This window comes from Artibeus jamaicensis, unplaced genomic scaffold (assembly GCF_021234435.1).
Source record: "Artibeus jamaicensis isolate MK-2021 breed Jamaican fruit bat unplaced genomic scaffold, CSHL_Jam_final scaffold_1031, whole genome shotgun sequence".
Classification (NCBI taxonomy): Eukaryota; Metazoa; Chordata; class Mammalia; order Chiroptera; family Phyllostomidae; genus Artibeus; species Artibeus jamaicensis.
The window spans coordinates 4,533,105-4,557,110 of record NW_026522026.1 but is presented as its reverse complement, the minus strand read 5'-3'; the positions used below and the strand labels follow the sequence as shown (position 1 = coordinate 4,557,110).

Here is a 24,006-nt window from a genome sequence, read left to right as displayed (position 1 = left end):
ACTGATTTATTTATTTGGTCTTCTTTCATGTATAAAATATATTTCAGAATAAATAAAATAAGACTACTTGATGAAGTAAATTCTTCTTTGTATAAGATTACAACTTAATAAATGTGGAATAATTATAAAATTATAAAAATCATCATTTTTCGATTGTTAACAAAATAACCAATTTAAGCAATGATCATCAATGAATGATCACATGAGATGGATAAATCTGAGGTAAGGTTGGCAGAGAGCTTTACAATGGAGGGTTCCAGCTGTCACCACCTGAATCAAACCCAGTGATCACGAAAAGTGAGACAGCCAGATATTACATGTTTCCTGATGCATTGCAAAATCAGGTGCACTGATCACCTAGGAAATATTCTAGCACAAAGGTAAATTGGAACCTATCAAGCCCTTTAGATAAGTTAAATAACATTCAGATGTAATGAGAGAAACCTTGACTGGATCCTGATTTAAAGAAAGCAACTGTAAAACACATTTCTGAGACAACTGGGAAACCAGGATGTGGAATGGTTATCATAGTCAAACTATGGGCTTAGATATCACCGTTAACTTGTTAAATGTGATAATGATGTTGTCATATAAGAAAGTGTGTGTGTGTGTGTATATTTTTGACATGTATACTGAAGTATGTAATGGTGAAATTATACTGATGGTTTGATTGCTTTTAAACACTCCAATCAAAATCAGAGGAGAGTGGTGAGGAGAGGCACAAATAAAGCAATTGTAACAAAATCTTAAAAACTGATGGATTTGGAGGGTGGGTTTGTCTGTGTTCTCTAATTTCATTTAAGAATGAAATTATAGTCTATCACTTAGAATTGAACTTGTAGTTAATTCATAAATAATTTTCTGAAATTTTTAAAATAATTTTTAAGCACTAAGTAACAAATAAATGATGTGATAGTGTCAGTGCACTTATAATAAATGACAACTAGTTCTCTCTATCTAGATCAATGTTTTAAATATAAAACAAACTGGGACTAAAAATCTTTACCAATATGCTCCCAGAGAGGCTAGTCAGTGTTGATAACTGTCACTGAACTCAATCAGAAAGTTGATCAGCCCTGGGTGGTGTGGCTCAGTGGATTGAGCACCAGCCCGCAAACTGAAAGGCTGCCAGTTCAGTTCCCTGTCAGGGCACATATCTGCGTTACGGGCCAGGTTCCCAGCTGAGGGCATGTGAGAGGCAACTGACTGATGTATCTCTTGCACATCAATGTTTCTCCCTCTCTTCCCCATTCTCATAAATAAGTAAATAAATAAATAAATAAATAAATTTTATTTTTAAAAAAAGGAAGAAGGGAAAGAAAAGAATTTTTAAAGAAGGCTAAAGAAAACAAAAGACATAAAGGAGGGGAAAAAAGTAGTACATTGTTCCAGGCAGTCACAGAGTAAGACTAATCACTGCAAGAGGTCTCAGTTCCTTGTCTCTGGTTGCTGCTGTCAACTGTGGTACGTTACAGCTGACATAACACTCTATAACGTAATATATAACATTACCTAATGTTACAAGTGAGTATCCACAAAAATTTCAAATGAACAGGTTTACTGAAATCAAAGAAAAGATAACCAGAAAACATGTAAAAACCAAGAATTTAGGTGCTACACCAAAAATAAGTTAATCCCTAATCATAAATTTGATGAAAAATGATATAAACAAGGTTAGGAGCAGGAAAGAAGAGTAGAAACCTAAAAATATGGTTTAAGAATCAGGACAATACAATTAGTTATGCAAAACAAAACAAATTTATCTGGAAATGAAAATAAATGGCAATGATACTAACACCATCCCAGGAAGAATTTATTAGTTTGTATGGTATCATCTTATGTAAACTGAAGGTTAAGAGGAAAGCTAGAAACAAGTTTAGGTTTACGATAAACAGTAATATTTTAGTCAAGGAAAAATACTCATACTAAATGGGCATCCATTTAAATAAGACAATTCTTAAAAGAAGATTAAAGATAAAATATGCTCATCTCATGAATTACATTACTGTGTTATTTCACCACTCATGATACTGTGTTGACATATATACTACAAATTTTTAAATACAAAGCTAAAAAATTGTCTGTATGGACTAGAAATCAAAGGCATTTCAGTTTTTTCTCTGCTTTGCTGCTAACCAGTTGTGAGGCCAAGATCAATCCAAATGATATTTAGTAGCACTTAGGATGAGTAAGGCACAGATTCAGAAATCAAAATACAAATATAAGTAAGACATCACTAACAAAGAAGTCACTTGGTTTCCATGAATTTTGGGCATCTCAGTGTAATGTGGAGATTAAATTAGTGTGATATGCTCTCCTAGCTCTAGAATTTAATTTTAAGAAGATTTTTCCAATTGCTGTTAAATGTTACAGTTTTGATACAGTTGTAAATAATAGAGAAAAATATTCAAGTAACAACACATCACATCAACACAAAATATTCAACTTACATGCAAATATTAAAATAAATGAGAATGGAAAATAACTGCAGAGCAAATCATGCTCTATAGTTAAATAGAGATTACAAGAAAAAGCTATTGAAAATATGTGTTCAATCAAATGAAGGGAGGATTCCAAATGCAATGTTTTAAGTTTACACAGTTCAATGTGCAAACTTTACACTCTAGGGATGTTTCCTCTATTCCTTCTTGAGGTAGATTTTCAGAAGAGAATGGAAAGAATCTTAAACTTGCAGAAGGCATAAATAGGAATAGCAAATTCATTTGTCTAAGTCAAAATATTAGGTAGGCAGGAAACAAAGAAATACTATGGTCTATACGTACGTAACTTAAAAATGTCCAAAAGATTGGCATTACCCCAATTTTCCAAATTTAAGTCCTTATGACTATAAATAAGGGTCAACAAATACTTGATCTGCATATAGAGAAAGAAAGCTGCATTTAGGCTTCTTTTTTAAATTTAACTTACATCATTACGTATAACCTCCCTGGAATCCGCTAATAAGTCCATCAATCTTGAAACACCTAGAACACAAACGTGAAAAATACTAGCAGATCAAAAACACAAATAGTGACTCAAATTATAAAAACTTTATTACACTTGATTTCAGTCCCCTCCTTTAAGAACAATCCTCACTTTGAAATCAAAATGTTACAAGGAAGGTAAGTCACTTACCCATGGGACTCACTAAAATAATCTGCTGCACCTGAGGCCCCAAGTGTTTCAAGAGAGAAGTCAGAAGCTTCACACCAGGCCAGCGGACATGGAAATCAAACTCCTGCAATATAAGAATTTAAAATATTTAACAACTATAATTTACATTAAAAATATCAACTTCACAGTGATACAAACAACTACACACAAAAATTTAGCAAACTTAGAAATAAAAAAATAATACAAAATGGTCAAACTTATTCACTGTTAATGACTAGATAAATAGTATTTTGTAAAAATGGAAATAAGACAACAGTATTTTAATAGAGTATATAGGTCTTAAAATAGGCCTGTGAATCTCTTGCAATGATCCAACAAATTTCACTATCTTAAAAAGCTATGTATATGATGCTTCAGCCAAAGAGTAACAAAAAGAAGCTTATTAAGATAAAAAATAGCAAGATTCTTTATTTACCTCCAATAAAGATAATAGGAGAGTGACATTTTCTTGCTGCTTAATGAAAATTTCTGTAAACTGGCTTCCCAAATCCTCACTCTGTCTTGTGGAATTTTCTTCTGTAACATTCAAAGATGAAGCATTTCACTATGATGTTATGTTATGCTAAAGTTTCCTTTTTTTTGAGGGAGCTAGGCAGACATGATAATTTCCTTGGCATAGTGTGGCGGGTACCAAACTGTTCCAAGGAAACCAAAATTATGCTGAAAAAACATATCCTTAAAATAATTTTCAATGCCATTTAAATAAGTTTCTATTCTTGTTATTAAAGTTATTGGGGTGACACTGGCTAATAATATTATATAAGCTTCAGGCGAACAACTTCATAACACATTTGTATACTTGACTGTGTGGTAACCACCTGAAGTCCCACCTCCTTCCGTCTCTATGCATTTGACCCCCTTTAACCTTCTTCGTCCTCCCTGCTGTTTCCCTCTGGTAACAGCCATTCAGTTGTCTGTACTTTGAGTTTGTTTTTTACTCATTGTTTGTTTATTGCTTTTTGTTTCATATCCCATATGAGTGAAATCATATGGTTCTTGTCCTTTTCCATATGACTTATTTTATTAGCATAATACTCTGAAATACCATCTATGTTGCTGAAAATGGCAAAATTCAAATCTTAATTCTTTAAATATTTAAATACGGTAAGATAGTTCTTGAGGACATTTTTAGGTTACACTTCTAATTAGGGTACAAGGAAACTTACTAAGGTGATGGAAATATCCTATCTCTAATGTGATTGTGGTTACATTACTGTGTACATATCTGCCCAAACACATAGGGATTATAAAACCCCAAGAAGTAAATTTTATTCTATGTGAATTATGCCTCAAAACTCCCTGCCTTGAAAACATTGAACATACAGTCCTTACTGACAATGTTACTGTGTTAAATAATTATAAAATTAACCAGTACTTGCAGACTCTTCAGTATTTTTTCAAAAATTTAACATATATATCTTATAAGGTTATTTGACAATAAAATCAGAACTTGACATTTAATCTCTCATTTAAAAAAAAGATTTTATTTATTTTTAGAGAGAGGGGAAGGGAAAGAGAAAGAGGAGGAGAAACATCAGTGTGTGGTTGCCTCTCACGTGCCCCTGACTGGGGACCTGGCCCGCAACGCAACCCAGGCATGTGCCCTGACCCAGAATTGAACCAGTGACCCCCTTGTTCACAGGCCAGGACTCAATCCACTGAGCCATACCAGCTAGGGCCATTTAATCTCTCATTTATTCTTTATAGAATTTTATATTTGTCCTTAAAACTTAAAAGTCTTTAGGTTAAGCTATTTGTTGTTTCGGTGTACTTTGTCAAAAAAATATAAAGAATCAATAAAAATTTCTGAAGCAACAACTGCCAAAGCAATTACCATTTAAAATCTGCCTGTACTATAAACACAATTTAGAGATGACAAATACACTACTCCTCATTCCCTAACCCACACCAGACACAGCCAACTGATCACAGCATCTGCTGCACATCAGTTTTGTTTTCCACATATTGTTCCAGGCAGTGACTATAAACCAATGAAGCTGGCAATCAAGATCAAACCTATTTATTATCCCTCGAACAGTTCTTTTTCAAATGTGAGATTTTAATATTCATATAATTTAGAAATGGAAAAAAAACAGCAGATGACAAGAAAAGCAAAGCAATCCAAAGCTAAGAGAATATATACTGTATAATTTCATTTATATAAAATTCTAGAAAAATGTAATCTACACCAACAAAAGCATATCTGTGATTGAATAGGGCCTAGAAGGAGGAGAGCAAGGTTACAAACATTTAAGTATAAGGAAACTTTTAAATATGATCCTGTTCCAAGGATCTACAGTTCCTTCTGGTTTAATGTTGTCAGTTTTAAAACACTGTTAGTGACAAACTAACAGTTCATGTTTGGTGGGACTCATGTAGTCCCTCATGCAGCCAGGGACCACACGATGGCAACCCTCTACCCTTTTTAAAATCCAATTGTAATCCAATAAAAGCCCAAAGCCCCTACCCCTCAATGCTGGTGTATCGCTCCACACCATGCCCCTCCCCTTTCTCGGACAGTAAACAAAAACTTTATTCTTTAAAAAAAAAAAATGCTGTTAGTGAGATAAACTCTCCTTCCTTTAAGTATAAAATAGCACTTCAGAACTTTAGAGGCCCACAAAAATTAGCTAAGCAACTAGCTAGTTTGGTGTAGCAGTACAGTAAGCTAAAACTACTATAAACTACTACATTAATTATATCTAAAAGTTATAAACTAAAACTAGACCCATGAAGAATTATATCTCTTTTACATGTAACCAAAGATATGAGACAACTAAACAATATATTTATTTAATTTTATTTGTTTTTATTTTTTAAAGACTATTTATTTATTTTTAGAGAGAGAGAAAGGGAGGCAGAAGAGAGGGAGAGAAACATCAATGTGTGGTTGCCTCTCCTGCACCCCCTACTGGGGAAATGGCCTGAAACCTAGGCATGTGCTCTAACTGGGAATTGAACCAGAGACCCTTTGGTTTACAGGCTTGCGCTCAATCCACTGATTGAGCTACATCAGCCAACGCATAATATGCTTATTTAAAAACTTCTAGAGCTAAGTCTATTTTTGCATCCTATGTTTTACATACTATATGCTATATTTGTTATAATCTGTCGAAGTGACTATTGTAAGATAATGAAAAAATAAAACATGAACTAAATGGCCTATTGTTACTATAGTGAAAACGAACCTAAGACAGGTATAAAGAATTAATGACTGCTTTTTTAAAAGTCCTCATATAGCTCTGAAAACATTTCAAATCTATTTATATGATTGGCTTTTAACTAAATGTGTATATATATTTATTCTTCTAGTGTATTTACCACTGTATTTTCAGGTATAAGCAATATTCAAAAACATTTGTGGACTTTCTTTTTGGAACTCCACTCCATATCAGATTCCTAACTCCTATTATGGAGGATAAAACTATTTTATAGAAAGAGGTATTCTAATAAAAGTTGTCCTGGACTTCCGGCCAAGATGGAGGTGTAGGTAGATACACTGTGCCTCCTCCCACAACCAAAATAAGAAAAACAATAATTTAGAAACAAAATAACAACCAGAACTGACAGAAAATTGAACTGTATGGATGTCTGACAACCAAGGAGGTAAAATGGACACATTCATCCAGACTGGTAAGTGGGGCAAAGTTGGGCAGCTTGATGGAGAGGGGTTGTGGCACAAAAAGTGATAGCACCCGGCTCAAAAGGTCCCTCGAGTGCGCAACACAGCAGCAGGTGGACCCTGGACGTGCAGGTGGTGGCTGGCAGACACCAGGTGCGGGGTGGCAATGGGCAGACCTAGCGAGGTGGTGAATGTGAAGTGAGGCACTGCGTGCAAGGCCGCTGACCAGGCGTTCCCACATTTGTGTGCAGGTAAACCAGGCGAAATTGGGGGGCAAGACAGACCACACAACCCAGGGTCCCAGCGCCGGGGAAAAAAAGCCTCAAAACACCCACTGAAAACATCTGTGGGCGTTGAGGTGCCGGGAAAAACTCCCAGCCTCACAAGAGAGTTTGTTGGAGAGACCCACAGGGTCCTAGAACATACAAAAACCCACCCACATGGGAATCAGCACCAGAAAGTCCCAGTTTGCTTGGGGAAAGTGGTGGAGGGGACTGAGATTCGACAGAGAGCAGAGCAAGTGCCATTGTTCCCTCTCCAACCCCGCCCCCATATACAGCATCACAACCCAGGGTTGCCCCACCCTGGTGAACACCTAAGGCTCTGCCCCCATACGTAACAAGTACCTCAAGACAAAAAAAAAAGACCCAAATAAAGAACAGATCAAAGCTCCAGAACAAATACAACTCAGCGAGAACAGATAGTCAACCTACCAGATGCACATAGTTCAAAGCGCTGGTGATCAGGATGTTCACAGAATTGGTTGATTTGGTCGCAAATTAGATGAAAAAATGAAGACTATGCTAAGTGAAATGAAGGAAAATGCACAGGGAACCAATAGTGATGGGAAGAAAACTGAGACTCAAATCAATGCAGTGGACCAGAAGGAAGAAAGAAACCAAACAGAAAAGAATGAAGAAACAAGAATTCAAAAAAAATGAGGAGAAGCTTAAGAACCTCTGAACATCTTTAAACGTTCCAACATCCGAATTATAGGGGTACCATAAGAGGAACAGAAAGAGCAACAAGTGAACTTATTTGAACAAATAATAAAGGAGAACTTTCTCAACCTGGCAAAGGAAATAGACTTCCAGGAAGTCAGGAAGCTCAGAGAGTCCCAAAGAAGTTGGACCCAAGAAGGAACACACCAAGGCACATCATCATTACATTAGCCAAGATTAAAATGAAGGAGAGAATCCTAGAAGCAGCAAGAGATAAGGGGACAGTCACCTACAAAGGAGTTCCCATCAGACTGTCGGGGGATTTCTCAAAAGAGACCTTACAGGCAAGAAGGGGCTGGAAAGAAGTATTGCAAGTCATGAAAGGCAAAGACCTACATCCAAGATTGCTGTAACCAGCAAAGCTTTCATTTAGAATGGAAGGACAGATAAAGTGCTTCTCAGATAAGGTCAAGTTCAAGGAATTCATCATGACCGAGCCCTTGCTATATGAAATGTTAAAAGGACTTATCTAAGAAAAAGAAGATAAAAAATACAAACAGTGACAGGACAGCAAACTCACAGTTATTAACAGCCACACCTAAAACAAAAGCAAACTAAGCACTTAAAACAGGAGCAGAACAATAGAAATGAAGCTCACATGGAAGGTTAGCAACAGGGGAGTGGGAGGAGGAGAAGGGGGGAGAAGGTACAGAGAATAAGTAGCATAGACATGGGGAGAGCAAGAGTAGTATGAGAAATGTAGAAGCTAAAGAACTTGTGACACATGGATATGAACTAAAGGGGGGGAATGTGGGTGGGAGGGGGTATGCAGGGTGGAGGGGAATGAAGGGGGGAAATGGGACAACTGTAATAGCATAATCAATTAAATATATTTTTTTTAAAAGTTGTCCTAACTCAGAGTAAGGGAATATTATCTTATTTTGTACTATGGTCAATTAGTTAAACAAGTACACCTATATTTTTAAATGTTAGCATTCTGTATAAAATCTTTGTGTAAATTATAAATTTTAATAAAGAATCTAGTTAGGAAAATGGCTATAATTTATTAATCTGAAATCAATGAAATATAAAGAAAAGGAAAAAAAGAATGTACCCCCACAATACCATTATCCTACTTACTAGATGACAGTATATAAGTTACAGGTCTCTGGGCTTCCATTTTTAGAAAACAGAAAAATACCACATACCTCAAGATTGCTATGAAGATCAAATAAAATAATGGACATAAAAGCATTGTAAGTTTTATTATTCCACACAAGTATGATGAAACAGTGGCAGAAATAATAACTGCTGATCTGTGCTAGCCACCAGGGAACAGCTTACTGTCACAAGAGTCATGGCATAGTGCTTAGGTATTCTCTGTTTTCAAACAAGGGATTCAAACGTCACAAAAGGTCATACTACACACCTTAATAAGTTAGTTTGTTAGTTTTTGTTAGGTGTAGGCAACTCTGTTGTGTACCATTTGAAACCGTCTGTAGGTAAGGATATTCCCTTCCTTATTTTATTTTTTCATTATTTTTAAATCCTCACCTGAGGATATGTTTATTGAGTCTGCTGGGGGGTGGGGGGAGTGCTGTGAGAAACACCCATCAGTTGCCTCCCGTATGCACCCCAACGGGGAATCGGACGACAACCTAGGTATGTGCCCTCCTCAGGGATGGAACCTGCAACCTTTTGGTGTATGAGATGGTGAGCCACCCAGCCAGGACTTCCCTTCCTTATTTAAAAAAGTTGAGGATCTCAGAAAAAGTAGTAAAACAAAGTAAAATAAAACTTAGTAACTTAAATTATGAGTTAAAGAAATATGAATGTTAAAAGTAAATGGAACTTGAAACAGACTACCAAAAAAAAGACATACGATATTGGTGAGTTCTATGAATTATTATTAAAAATGTTAGTAACCAGATGTTATTGTACATGCATTATTTTAAAGGGACAATATCAACATTTAAGTATTCTCTGAACTGAAATACTTTCCAGTTCTTATTGTATATGGGTAAAATTCATATGCATACAGATGTATGTATACATATTCAAATACTATTTTATTTTTAAATAAATTATTTCAAATTTTTCTAGAAAGCACATGAAAAGTCAAATAGATTGTTCTACAATTATCAGATATTCCTTTTTAATTAAGGAACTCTTACATAGTGAAACAAATCTCAATCTACCAGCCAGAAGTATCACTTGACAGTGTCCTTTTACATTACCAGAATTTATGCCTAAAAGCATCATGCACATGTAAATACAATATTTTACCTTCAATATCATCTGAAAAAGTAGACAAAAATAAATAAATAAATAAATAAACATGTAAATGTGGGTGATGATGAAAATAGTTTATGTAGAATTAACAATAAAATAAATAAAAACTTAAAATGTCAAATAAGCAATATAATCTTTTGACAGAAGAAACTCACATTCATTTTACTCAAGAGCAAAAGACATATAGCATATACTATATATTCAGGATGATAAGGCAGATTTTTTCAATAAATTAAAGGGTTATAAAATATCTCCAAGGTAAATAACTCAAAGGAAGTTCATTATGTCAGGTAAGAAGTACTTTTTGATAAAAAATTAAGTTCCCATTTTTAATCTTCCCTCAAATAAGTGATTCTAGTACTGTTTCTCTACCGAACTGTTTATCTTGTTTTAGACAAAGGATCCTTTTTTGGATATTAAATTACAAATAAGGAGCTCAAATACATAAGAGAAACAAAAAATTGGATTCTGAACATGACTATTATAAATTTATGACAAAGGAAACCACCTAAAGATTATTGGTGCTACATGATTTTTTAAAACAAAAGTCATCTGCTATAGACTAACTAGAAAGAGATAAATTTCTAATATGAAACAGCAAAATCTTAACATATTATAACAAAGTGTTACACCTAATTTTCTTAGAGAAATAACGAGAAAAATAAGTATCTTTTTCCTTAAAGTATTTTCTTGTGTGTACTGACTGACAGATTCATTTTCCATGGGTACCAAATTATATTTACTAAAGATTTTTCATCCCTGAGAAATGAATAAAGTTAAATGTAAGCTAGATCTCACAGAGAAATAAAATTTAAGAAAAATAAATTTTAAGTCTAAGAAATTGTGACTACTCAACACAATCCAGTTTCAAATGCTCCCAATACTGATATTCTGTGAAGTTAATATTTCCACATATTTCTGCTCTACTTTTATTAAAAAATAAAACACTACAAACGTAGTATCATCTACATTTCATTCTGACTCATTAACTCAGAATTTTAAAAGATCTTATAATTTCAATGTAAATTAGACTTACTAAATGCATGCATATGTCCATCATCCTGACTGCCTAGAATAATGAAAAACCCACTACATCCTATGGCAACAGCCAATCTGCTATGAGGAAAGCACTCTTCAACATCACTGTGAAATGCTATTCAATGCGTATGTTTTCTTCCAGTACATAAACGAACTGTACATACACTTCCAGTCAAGTGTTTCACACACTTACAATCAAATAAATGAAATAATACCTCATTTTTAGTATGCAAGTAACTTGAAACATGAAAGGAGGTACAAAGAAATGTATTGATTCACACATATCATGTCACAGCAAACAGATTCAACATAAAAAAACTTTCTAAATTTAACAAATTGTTGTTCTTTATAAATTAACATGAGTCCTATGGTAAAAGTTTATGTATTTATTATGGAAAAACTCTCCATACTACTCACCAGATAACATATAAATAAAAATGTTTGATTTTCAATCAATAGCCAAAAATGATTACTTAAATCCAGAGATTACTAATATTCATATTGCTTACCTAAAACCAAATACTCCGACAGGTATTTTTTAAGAGAGAAGAACCTAATTCTATTTCCAAATGACATACGAGGCAATCATTTTAAAGATACTTTTCTGGAACTAAGCATATATCTTTCCTTTATTGATTAAAAAAATTAAAAAAAAAAAGAAAAACACATAAATGAATTTGTAAAATAAACTCAACTTTTAAAACCAGCAAAATTAGTACAGTCCAGTTAACTTTATATACAAAAAACACAGTAAAAGAAACTTACCTACTTCTTCTTCATCGTTAGATATTATATTATATAGTGTGTCCAAAGCATAACCTATTATTTCAGAATCTGATCTGGAAAAAAGAAATTATTACATTTATACATTGTTAGAGTATAGACTGTTATGACCATTTTTAGTCAGTTGTTTAGCAAAATTTTACAAAACATTAATTTCATTTCTAAAATTTATCCTGCTTTTGGCTCAGAGGAGGTGAAGAGGCAACTTTCTTTGGTGGTCCCGAATCCCAAGTCTTCCAACACCAGCTGCCTCCACCATAGTGCTGGAGTTTGGCCCCAAGATCAAAGTCATATACCTGAGGTGCACCAGCCGGGTAAGTCGGTGCCATGTCTGCCCAGGGCCCCAAGACTGGCCCCCTGGACCTGTCTCCAAACAAGACTTGTGATGACATTGACATTGCCAAAGCACTGGTCATTAGAAGCATCTGAGGATTACAGTGAAACTGACCATACAGGACAGATAGGCCCAGACTGAGGTAGTGCCTTCTGTCTGTGCCTTGATGATCAAAGCCCTCAAAGAACCACCACGAGAGAAAAAGAAGCAAAAAAACATTACACGCAGTGGAAATAACTTTTGATGAGACAGATTGTCACTGCTCCAAAGACGCAGCACCAATCTTAGCTAGAGAACTCTCTGGAACCATTAAAGAGATCCTGGGACTGCCCGCATTATGGGCTGCAATGTTGATGGCCACTACCCTCAGGCCATCACAGATGGTATCAGCAGTGGTGTAGGTAAAAGTTTATTTGTAATAGTGAAAAAGTAGAAGCAAGCTAAATGTCCAATACCAACAAAAATAGTATAGTTAATTCATACATAAAGCAACAATAAAAAATATATTTCAAAGAATGTTTAATGAAAATATCCTTGGCTTAATGCCAGTAGAAAAATGCTGAATATAAAAATTAATGTACATAATGATCCCATTTAGCAAAATCTGTACATTTATCTGTCTTTATATATTGAAAAAATTTGTAAAATAAATCTACTTTAAAACCAGTAAAATTAGTTCAACCTAGGAAATGTTATAGATGTGTTATGTTTACATATATGCTTTGTGACATATACACATAGTGTTTATATAAACATAATAGTGTTATCTCTATTTGGATTACTAGAGTTTGTTTCCCTGCTCCATACTTTATTTTCTAAACTATAAAAAATCTTATGGTAAATACGTACTGTTTATAACAAGAAGTATAATATTTTATAGTCACTGATAAACACAAATGTTGAAAGCAAGATGGATGATGATGGCATTTGGAGTGAAAAGCAAGAATCAGACCCCAGTCATAAAGATTCAGCGAATATGAAGTGGTGAGCAGTGGTGGATGAAAGCACCGATGAGGGACAAAGGAGGTCATAATGAGAGGATGTAAATGTAAGTGGATTTTAAAATTATTATCATCTATCATTTTGTTTTTGAGAAATTTTGAGGGACTTCTTTTAAAAAACCTTTTGAGAAACTAGGAATAGAAGGGCACTTCTTTGAAATGACAAAGGGAATCTATGAAAATGCAACAGTGAGAAACTGAATGTTTTACCCGTAAGATCAAGATCAAGACAGAGATATCCCCTCTAACCACCTCTACCTGACCACGAACTGTAGGTTCTAGGTTCTAGAGTGATTTGACAAGAAAATAAAATAAAAGGCACGCGGATTGGAAAGTAAGAAGTAAAACTACACCTAATCACAGATGACATTCTTGTACATAGAAAATCCTATAGAATCTAGTAAAAAACTATTTGAACTAGTAAATAAATTCAGCAAAGTTGAAGGTGCATGGTCAATATAAAAAACCCAAAAGTCAAATAAGTGAAGACATTGTGTTCATGGATAGAGAGGTATAATATTGTTAAGATGGTAATATCCTCTGTCTTAATTTACAGATTCACATATCCCTATAAAAATCCTAGCTGTCATTTGTGCAGAAACCAACAAACTGATCATGTATGAGCATCAGGCACATCCCTGTGTTGCAGACCAGGTCCCCAGAAGGGGGCGGGTGAAAGGCGCCTGCACATTGATGTTTCTCTTCCTCTCTTTCTCCTTACCTTCCCCTTTATCTAAAAAAAATAATAAAATCTTTTAAAAATTATTTAAAAAAGTGAAATACTAATATGTTACAACATGGATAAATCTTGATATATTACATGAAGTGAAAGAAACCCAACAGAAAAGTCACATATTGTATGAATCCATCTACATAAAATGTCCAAGATACTCAAATCTATACAGACAGAAAGTAGATTAGTAGTTGCCAGGCACTGGTGGGGATGAAGGAATAGAGAATGACAGCTAATGGAGAACTGATTTCTTCTGAAGTGATGTAAACAATCTGGAATTAGATAGTAATGATAGTTGCACAAATCTGTGAAAATACTAAACCCACTGATATGTACATTTAGAAAAGGTGGACTTTATGCATATAAATTATATCTCGATTAAAAAAAACGATTGAGATGTAGTGCTTTGGAAACATGAATGAGAATTAGACAATGTTCAAGCCGCGAATATGGGATTTAGGAGAATACACAGCTCTTCTCAAGGTGCCTGTAGGGAAGCCACGGCTGTAGTTTTAAGTCATGCCAAGAAAGGAAACAAAGCTCTCTGGCACCACTTTTAACTTGACACAATTAGTGTCAAGTTACACATACATGCACAACACTGTGTGGTATACCTATTTCTAAGCACAGTGCCTTGCACACAATAAATGTGAAATAAATGTTTTTAAAAATGTATCCCTTAACCTTTATATCAAAAGTATCTGCACATTTATTTTCTGCTGTGCACTAAAAATGACAATAAATGCTACTTTATGTAAGAGGTAGCATTCTATTTTTCATATTGAGAAAGTAATTTCGTTACTAACTTTATAAGACTCAAGTGAAAACATGATACATGGAATAAAAATATAGGGAATAAAAAAAGATTATATGCATGTATAATCATCACACTAAAGTTTTTTTGACATAGGATCCATTTTCTCTAACTTAGAATATTGTTTAAAAGATAACTAACTTAATGTATTAGTTTTGATGCTATAACAAATTACCACAAACTTTGTGGCACAAACCATACAAATATGTCATCTTACAGTTACAGAAGTCAGAAGTCTGAAATGGGTCTCACTGGACTAAACTCAAGTTCTCAGCAGGGCTGCCTTCCTTTCTGTAGGCTCCAGGGGAAAACCCACTTCCTTGCCTTTTGCAGCTGTACAAGTTGGCTTCCGTCATCTTCAAGCCAGTAAAATCAGGTGGATATCATCTCACATCACCTCATTCTGACCTCCTCTTTTGCACTCCTTTTCCACTTTTAAGGAGCATTGATTGTGACTACATACACTGGGCCTACCTGGATATGCAGCACAATATCCCCTTATCCAAGTCTTTAATTTAATCACATATGCAAAGTTCCTTTTGCCATCTAGGGTAACATTCATAGGCTGTGGTGATTATGATGTGAACATCTTGGAGGCAGGGCATTATTCTGCCTGCCAGTTACTCACTTTGGTCTTAATAACACAGACAGTCCTGACACATCCAATGCATTTATTCAAATGCATTAGAATTAGCTGGCTTTGAAAGGGTAACCAATACGGGTTACACTTTCTGTGAAGAAAGGGTTCTAAATGGTATCAGCTACACATTGCTGACATACAATTAATTGAAAAAGACGCTATTAGGACAGACCACAGGTGGCAAACACAAGGCCAGTGGGCCAAATCTAGCCATCCACCTTGTTTCTACCCGGTGACAGCACTGAGCTCTTGCTTAACTGTTAAGGAGTAGTTACATTTACACAGTCCTAAAATTACATTTGGCCCTTTGAAGGCAACCACAAGGCTGATGTAGTCCCCGATTAAAAATGAGTTTGACACCCCTGAGTTAGACAGAAAGGCAGGCGTGTGCTTTGCTTTGAGAAACTTGGACTTCACATTGCAATGAGCTAGTGAAATGCATTAAATAGGTGAATGATAGATTAACATTTTAGACGTAATTCTTGCAATATATAGAATGAGTGCAAGATCAAAGAGATCAGAGGCAAAGAATACAGTTTGAAGGTTGGTGGTGGTTTTAAACTATTTCCAAAAACTCTTTGATATACCTCCTTTCAAAAGATGGAAACCAATTCTCCTCCTCGTAAATATCGGCTGTATTCATTAACTTTTTTCGGACAAATATTGATACAATGCGGTGGGACTGATGTGATCTGACTTTCGAAACTAGTCCCAACAGGCATTGTGGCTTTCCTTTAGTTCTCTCTAAGATCCCTCGCTCTTGGAGAATCCAACTGCCACATTGTGAGGATGCCCAAGCAACCCTACAGAGAGACATGGTGCCGTACTGAGGCGAATAGTAATGTGAATGGGCCACTCTGCAATTATACCTTCCAGTCCCAGTCAAGCCTTCAGATGACTACATTCCTAGCTGTCAACTTGACTGAAACCTCATGAGAGACCCTGAGCCAGAATCAATCACCTACCTAAGCCACTTCTTAATTCCTGATCCACAGAAATTGTGAGATACTATTTTGAGTCACTAAGTTTTGAGGTAATTTGCTATGCAGCAAAAGATAACCAATAAGGAAGCTATGAAAATTATTTAAGTGACTGATATTGAGAGACAGAACTAAGACCAACAAAGAAAATTAAAAGAAATTCATGGATTCCAGCTGTTTTTTGGTCTTGATGGGTATAATGGGATAAGATGATGAATCAGTTCAGCACAAGTTCCCAGTTTCTTCCTTGAATCAGAGGTGCTATCAACTGGGGTGAACCTGGGTCAAAAGTAAGTTGAAGGGGATGCAGGGGTTGGAAGGAAAGCAATTAGAAGAAGGGCAACCAAAGATAAATTAACTTTTGAACATTTTGAATCTGAGATCTTATGACAGATTTTGATGTGGTAAAAATGTCCACTAAGTAGCTAAAGCTTATAAGATACACTTAAGTAGAGGTAAAATTTTAAAGTTATCCATAATTAATTATTAATTAAAACCAAAAATGCAGATATAATCTCTTAAAAAGAAATTGAAGGAGCTAAAAATAGGTCGAGTGATCTTTCTGTTTAGATTTAACACTTCTATTAGTACAGTTTATTTCTCAAAAAAACCCAAGTCTGGATAACTAATATATCATATCATGTATACATTATAGAATAGTACATCATAGTATATTTAAATGAATATCAAAACATCCATTTACCCATTTGAACACAAGATCTTAATCTTTTAATCAGCAGATACTTCATTCCATTTTTATATAATGAAAAGTTTTCAGCCCCTGAGGGTTGAGATTGTCCTAATACTTAGCACAGTGGTGTACACCAATATATATTTATTGAAATGACAACTAAAAGTAAAAATGAATAGCCGTAATATGTCTATCATTCCCTGACTAGAGACTCTAAAACAAACTAACTAAAATTTCAAGAAAAATTAGGGAGAAAAATCATTAAAGAGACTTACCGATCTGTTTGTAATACACGGGTGAGATGTTCCATAGCTTGACTACCCACTTCCAAGCGATATTTCTGCACAAAAGAAAAATGTTAAAGAAACTAATATCCAACTTAATAAACTTAATAACTAATAATATGTTACAGACCTTAGATAATGATTTGAGAGCACGCACAGCATTTCTTCGATCATCGAGTAAAGTAGATGAAGCTACTCTGTCACAAAGCTTTTGAATCTGTCATGGAAAAATGAAATAGCATTAACAGAACAGGAGAAAAAAAGAAACATGAAGTTTCCCCCAAATTTGTAACACCACATTAAAAAAAATCAACAAATGGAATGTCATGAAAATGACCTTACATAAATCTAAATAACTGGGTAGTATTATAATCTCATTATGGAAAACAAACATTTTCCACAAAGACTTGAAAAATAAAATTGGTGGAAGAGAAGTCAAATAAAATGTCACATAAATTGAGAAACCATTAGTAGAACCAGAGTTCTCTAAACATACTTTGAACAAAAAGGAGACCATAACCCATTAGGGTTATGGTAGAAGATAGAAAGTTATTTTTAAAAACTTGTAAACAGTAATTGTTTACATCATAAATTCGCCCTACATTTGAACAAATCAGAGCTATATATAAAAATTTTTTTGGTTTTGAGTGTGCTTTATAATCTACAAGGAAGGAAAACTTCTATTATAGAAGCTTTACAATAAATTTCTATTAATAAAAGCTTTACAATAAATTTCTACTATAAAATAATGTTTCTATTATAATTATAAAATCTATTATAAAAGCTTTACAATAAACTTATAAGAATTAAAGTTAAAATTAAATTTTAAAATAAACCTTGAGCATTATTTACAATAGGAAAAACCTGAAAAGAACTTAACTGTTCAGCAAAAGCAAAAGTAAACTGGGGTACATTCTTTGGTGGAATACTATGCAGCTACTCAAAAGAATTAACTGAACAGACACAAAAATACTGATTTAATAAATGGTGGGAAAAAAAGCAAGTTGTAAAACTATATGTAAATTGTGACCCTACTGAAGCAAAAATATCAAACTATGTATGTCAATTTTCATTAACAAAAATTGGAGACAGACACATAGATCAATGGAACAGAATAGACAGCCTAGAAATAAACCCACATCTTTATAGTCAATTAATATCTGACAGAGGAAGCAAACATACAATGGGCTAAAGGTAGTTTATTCAATAATTGATGTTGGGAAAAGTAGACAGATATGTGCAGAAAAATGAAACTAGACCACCTTCTTACACCACACACAAAAATAAACTCAAAATGGATTAAAGACTTAAATGTTAAACACAAAACAATAAAAATCCTAGAAGAAAACATAGGTAGGTAGTAACATCTTGGACATTGCTCATATCAAGTTTTTCTGATATATCTCCTCAGGCAACTAAACAAAAGAAAAAACAAACAAATGGAACTATATCACACTAAAAGGTGTTTGCACAGCAAAGGAAATATTAAAATAATGCCCTGGCTGGTGTAGCTCAGTGGATTGAGTGCAGGCCTGCAAACCAGAGGATTGTGGTTCGATTCCCAGTCAGGGCACATGCCTGGGTTGCAGGCCAGTTCCCAGCAGGGGACACCTGAGAGGCAACCATGCATTGATGTTTCTCTCCCACCCTTTCACCTTCCCTCCCCCTCTCTCTAAAAATAAATAAAATATTTAAAAATAAATAAATAAAATAAAATGACAAGTCACTGAATGGGAGAACATGTTTGCCAATACATCTGCTAAGAGAGTAATAACCAAGGTTTATAAAGAACTTATAAAACTTAACACCAAAAGAATTAATAATCTAATTAAAAATGGGCAAAGGGCCTGAATAAACGCTTCTCTAAAAAGAATATACAGATAGCCAATAGACACATGAAAAGATGCCCAATGTTGCTCATCATCAGAGAAATGCAAATTAAAACCACGATGAGGTATCACCTCACACTTGTCAGAATGGCTATCATCAATGAATCAACAAACAAGTGCTGGCAAGGTTGTGGAGAAAGGGGATCCCATTTGCACTGTTGGTGGGAATGCAGACTGGTACAGCCACTGTGGAAAGTAGTATTGGAGATACCTCAAAAAATTAAAAATGGATCTGCCTCTTCACCCAGCATACACACTTCTGGGAATATATCCAAAGAAACTGGAAATACTTACTCGAAAGAACATAAGCACCCCTATGTTCACTGCAGCATTATTTACAACTGCCAAAATATGGAAGCAACCCAAGTGTCCATCAGTAGATGAGTGGATAAAACTATGGGACATTTACACAATGGAATGCTACTTGGCTGTAAAAAAGGAGATACTTTTACCCTTTTCAACAGCATGGATGGACCTGGAGAACATTACGCTAAGTGAAATAAGCCAGTCAGAGAAGGACAAATACCATATGATTTCACTCATATGTGGAACCTATGAACAAACTGAATTAACACGCAAAATGCAGGCAGACTCATAGAGAGCAGACTGACAGCTCTGGTGGTGGAGGTTAGGGGGTGGTGGTTGGTGGAGGTGGAAGATGGGTGTAGGGGATAAATGGTAATGGAAAAAATACAACAAAGAAGATTTCAAAAACAATCAATAAATTAAAATTCAGAAAATTTGGAAACTTAAAATTATAAAACTTCTAGAAGCAAGCAGAGGAGAAAATCTTTGTGACCTTTAGTTAGACAATTATTTCTCAGGTATATATTGAGAAAACAATCCATGAAAGAAAAACATAATAAATTGAACTTTATCACTTCTGCTCTTAAAAAGATACTGTCAAGAGAATGAAAAGCCACAGACTGGCTGAAAATACTTGGAAAACATTTGAGAAATAAGTTTTTAAAACCACCACACTCAGGTCCTTTGTAGTGCTAACACTCAGTTACTATTTTATTAGAGGTTATTATTCATTCTTTAATGACAGTTCTTCCTAAGATTCTATAAATTAGATTTTGGCATATCACTCAAGTTTTTGCACTGAATGTATCCGAATTAATAGTGTTTTCCAAATTATGTTCTGCAGACTTTTAGTGTCCCAGAAGATATTAATAGATTTTCTATGACCACAGAAGCAGTGGGAAACACAAGATTATACAAAATTAGATAGGTTTCTGCACTGCAGGATTTCTAACTCTTTACTGTGCTGATTTGCATTTCTTCATACAGCAGATACAGTATGATGACCAAGCTTAACTTTATTTTATTCATTCTAACTGCTTTTATTTAGAGATTATTCTTATCTTAAATTGTATTTACTTTCATAATAATTATAGTGACTTTCCAAGTTGGAAATAATACAACTTTCTCTTTATGAAATAACTGGTTGATAATTTTCCTAGTATAATTTTTTATCATTAAAAAACTACCATAAAAAACTATCATAAAAAACTATTAAAAACTACATAGTTATCTTTTGCATACATAAACCTTGTTACCCAGGTTAAAAAATTTCTTAGGCCAAAATAGTTCTCCTAATAAGCATGATTATAATTTCCTCTACTTGGGTGTCGTACACTTTTAATTTTTTTTCTAGGTAGTTTATAGCGGATTGGTTGCCTTCTGTAAGTGCCCTGACCAGGGACTGAACCTGCAACTCAGGCCATATGCACTGAAAAGGAATCAAACCAGAGAGTTCTTGGTTTGCAGGACAACACCCAAGCAACTGAGCCACACTGGCCAGGGCAGGGTTTGGTTTGTTTTTATTGTCAGTCATTTCTTTTGAAAACTAACATTTCAACATTGTTAGTTTTATATGAAAACTTTTTTTCAATTGTGTTTTATTTTTTTAAAGATTTTATTTATTTATGTTTAGAGGGGAAGGGAAGGAGAGAAGAAGAGAAATGTCAATGTATGGTTGCCTCTGGTGCATCGCCTGCTGGGAACTGGCCTGCAACCCAGGCATGTGCCCTGACTGGGAATTGAACTGTGATCCTTTGGTTCACAGGCCTGAGTTTTATATTGAAAAATTTTTCTTAAATAAATTTAAAAATTTTGTTATTGCTTTGAGAGAGCAAGGGTGGGAGAGAGAGATAACCATTAATTAGTTGTTCCCCTTATTCATGCATTCATTGGTTAATTCTTGTATGTGCCCTGACCAGGGATCGGACCTGCAAACTTTGTGTACTCACACTGGGGTGTCCAACTTATGGGCTGCATGCAGCCCAGAATGGCTGTGAATGCAGCCACACAAAGTCATAAATTTACTGAAAACATTATGAATTTTTTCTTGTGATTATGTGTCACAATGTATTTAATGTGTGGCCCAAGACAACTCTTCTTCCAATGTGGCAGAGACGCCAAAAGTTTGGACACCCCTGGATCAGGAAGATGCTCTAACAGACTGAGCTGCACAGCCAGGGTAGCACTGTTAATTTAAAAAAAAAACACTTTGAAATATACACAAAGATGGTAATCTCAGTTATTATGAAGATAAATAAAATAGCAATGAGGTTATTTTTATCTAACGGACTCACAAAATTAAAATTAAAATAATAGTAGCACATATCAAATGATTCCATTTTTATAAAATAAAAATCAGGCAAAAGTAATCTATGCTATTAGAAGTAAGGACAGTGATCACTCATGGGGGCTGGCAGTGACTGAATGAAGCACAACCAGGACTTCAACGGTGCTAGCAATGTTCTTCTGTTCCTTGATCTGGGTGACGTTTACCTGGGTAATTTCAGGTTAAGGTTTACACATATGACATGTGTACATTTCTATACATTTCAATAAAATTTTTATAATTGCCCTGGCTGGTGTGGTTCAGTGGGTTGAACACTGGCCTATGAACTGAAAGGCCGCCAGCTGGAATCCCAATCAGGGCACATGCCTGGGTTGCAGGCCAGGTACCTCGTTACGGGTGTGTGAGAGGCAACCAACTGATCAATGTTTCTCTTGCACATCAGTGTTTCTCTCTCTTCCTTCCCCTCCCTCTAAAAATAAATAAATAAAATCGTTTAATTAATAAGTAAATTAATTAAATACCTTCACAAATTTTATAACAGAACTACCCAGGACAAAAACAGAAATTAGTGAACTTGCTTATATTCTCTCAGAAGGAAGGTAACCTAAAAAAGTGGCAATTTGACAAAACTATTACAGCTTAAAATGTTCATACCCATTTAGCTGGGCATTCCTACTTCTGGGAATTTATCCTTTAAAAATATGCCCACAACTACATCATATTATATACAAGAGTATTTTTTGTAGCAACATTTTTAATAGCTAAAAAGGAAATCTGCCTTCTACCCTGAAAGGATATAAGTCTGCTATATGGAAGAAGGTCCTAACTCGACTGCCGGCACCTTGACCTCAGAATTCCAGCCTCCAGAACTGTGAGCAAGAAATTTCTAATGTTTATTTAATTAAAAGATCTGAAGGTTAATCTATCTATCAGAGAGCAGTGAACTAACACATGGCACACATACAAGATGGGGCAAAAGTAGGTATACAATTGTTTTTATTAAAAAATACAATAATTAGTAAATAATACAAGAATAAACTTTTTCACGTACTCACAACAGTAAATCTGCTTTTGTCCCACCCTGTACACTATACAGCTAATTGAGTTTAATGAAGTAGATCCATATACACTAACAAGAAAAGATGTTCAAGATATACTCACTGAAAAAAGGAAACTATAAATACTATGCTTAACATAAGCTCGGTTTAAAACTGTATTAATAACAACCCATTAGAATATATATTGAAAAAAATTAAGATTGTGCATCATACTGCCCTGGGTGGTGTGGCTCAGTGGATTGAGTGCTGACCTGTGAATCAAAGGGTTGCTGGTTCGATTCCGGGTGGGGACACATGCGGAGTTGCAGGCCAGGTCCTTGGTGGGGGGCACGTGAGAGGTAACCACACACGTTTTTCTCTGTCTTTTTCCCTCCCTTCCCCCCTCTCTAAAAATAAGTAAATAAATTCTTAAAAAAAAAAAAAAGACTGTGTACCATACTATCTTTTAGGGGGTAGCTGGAAATGTCTGTTTTCTATATTACTTCTAATGTTTGAATTATAATAATAATAGTATTCCCTTATAAGCAGAAAACAGGAATAATGAAATAAAGTGAAATGTTTTATTAGAATCTCTGATATTTTCATGACTGAGTAAATTTATTTATTTATTTATTTACTTATTTATTGTAAAACCTTTTTATTTGGGCTTAGTTTCATGGTAGAGTATAGGACTGAGAACCCATTTGAAGTTAAAATTCAAGTTATTTCTACCCATGAAAATATTAGAGTGTCAAAGGTAGAGACAGTGTTAGTTTTAAGTATAATTGTTACAGGGCAGCTAAAATGAACTACTGTGTTACAGGTTCTGTATTATTTTGTCTGAAAGTATCTTCTTCTAAAAATACGTATTGTTTGGTTACAGTTGTCCTGCCTTTTCCCCCATTGCTCACCCCTACTTCACCCCTGCCCCCACTCCCAAAGATGCTATTTTCACTCCATTGATGAAAACAATATAAAATCAGCTCTTCATTGATAAAAATAAACTACTATAATAAAAATATTTTCAATTGGCTCCTTGTTGCTTATAGGATAAAGCACAAATTTTTAAGATTATAATCCAGTTATTACTCAAACACATTGACTACACATGTATCTTTGCTCTTGTGCTACCCAAAATAGAGCTATGGTCTCTGGCCACA

At 34.7% G+C, this 24,006-nt stretch overlaps 1 protein-coding gene across 4 annotated transcripts in view; it reads right to left on the bottom strand.

Annotated features, from left to right (window-relative positions):
* The window catches only part of USO1 (USO1 vesicle transport factor), a 70,928-nt gene that overhangs the window by 38,813 nt on the left and 8,109 nt on the right, over positions 1-24,006 (bottom strand). For 2 of the 4 annotated variants that reach the window (XM_053655696.1, XM_037150189.2), the window contains exons 2-8: positions 17,458-17,544; positions 17,319-17,383; positions 11,833-11,906; positions 10,024-10,035; positions 3,590-3,690; positions 3,136-3,238; positions 2,929-2,984 (exon numbers count right to left, since the gene is read on the bottom strand). In XM_053655696.1, coding sequence (XP_053511671.1) covers positions 2,929-2,984; positions 3,136-3,238; positions 3,590-3,690; positions 10,024-10,035; positions 11,833-11,906; positions 17,319-17,383; positions 17,458-17,544 — 498 coding nt within the window. The remainder of the gene's footprint in view (positions 1-2,928; positions 2,985-3,135; positions 3,239-3,589; positions 3,691-10,023; positions 10,036-11,832; positions 11,907-17,318; positions 17,384-17,457; positions 17,545-24,006) is intronic. The other 2 variants (XM_053655697.1, XM_037150190.2) reach the window with 1 other exon arrangement.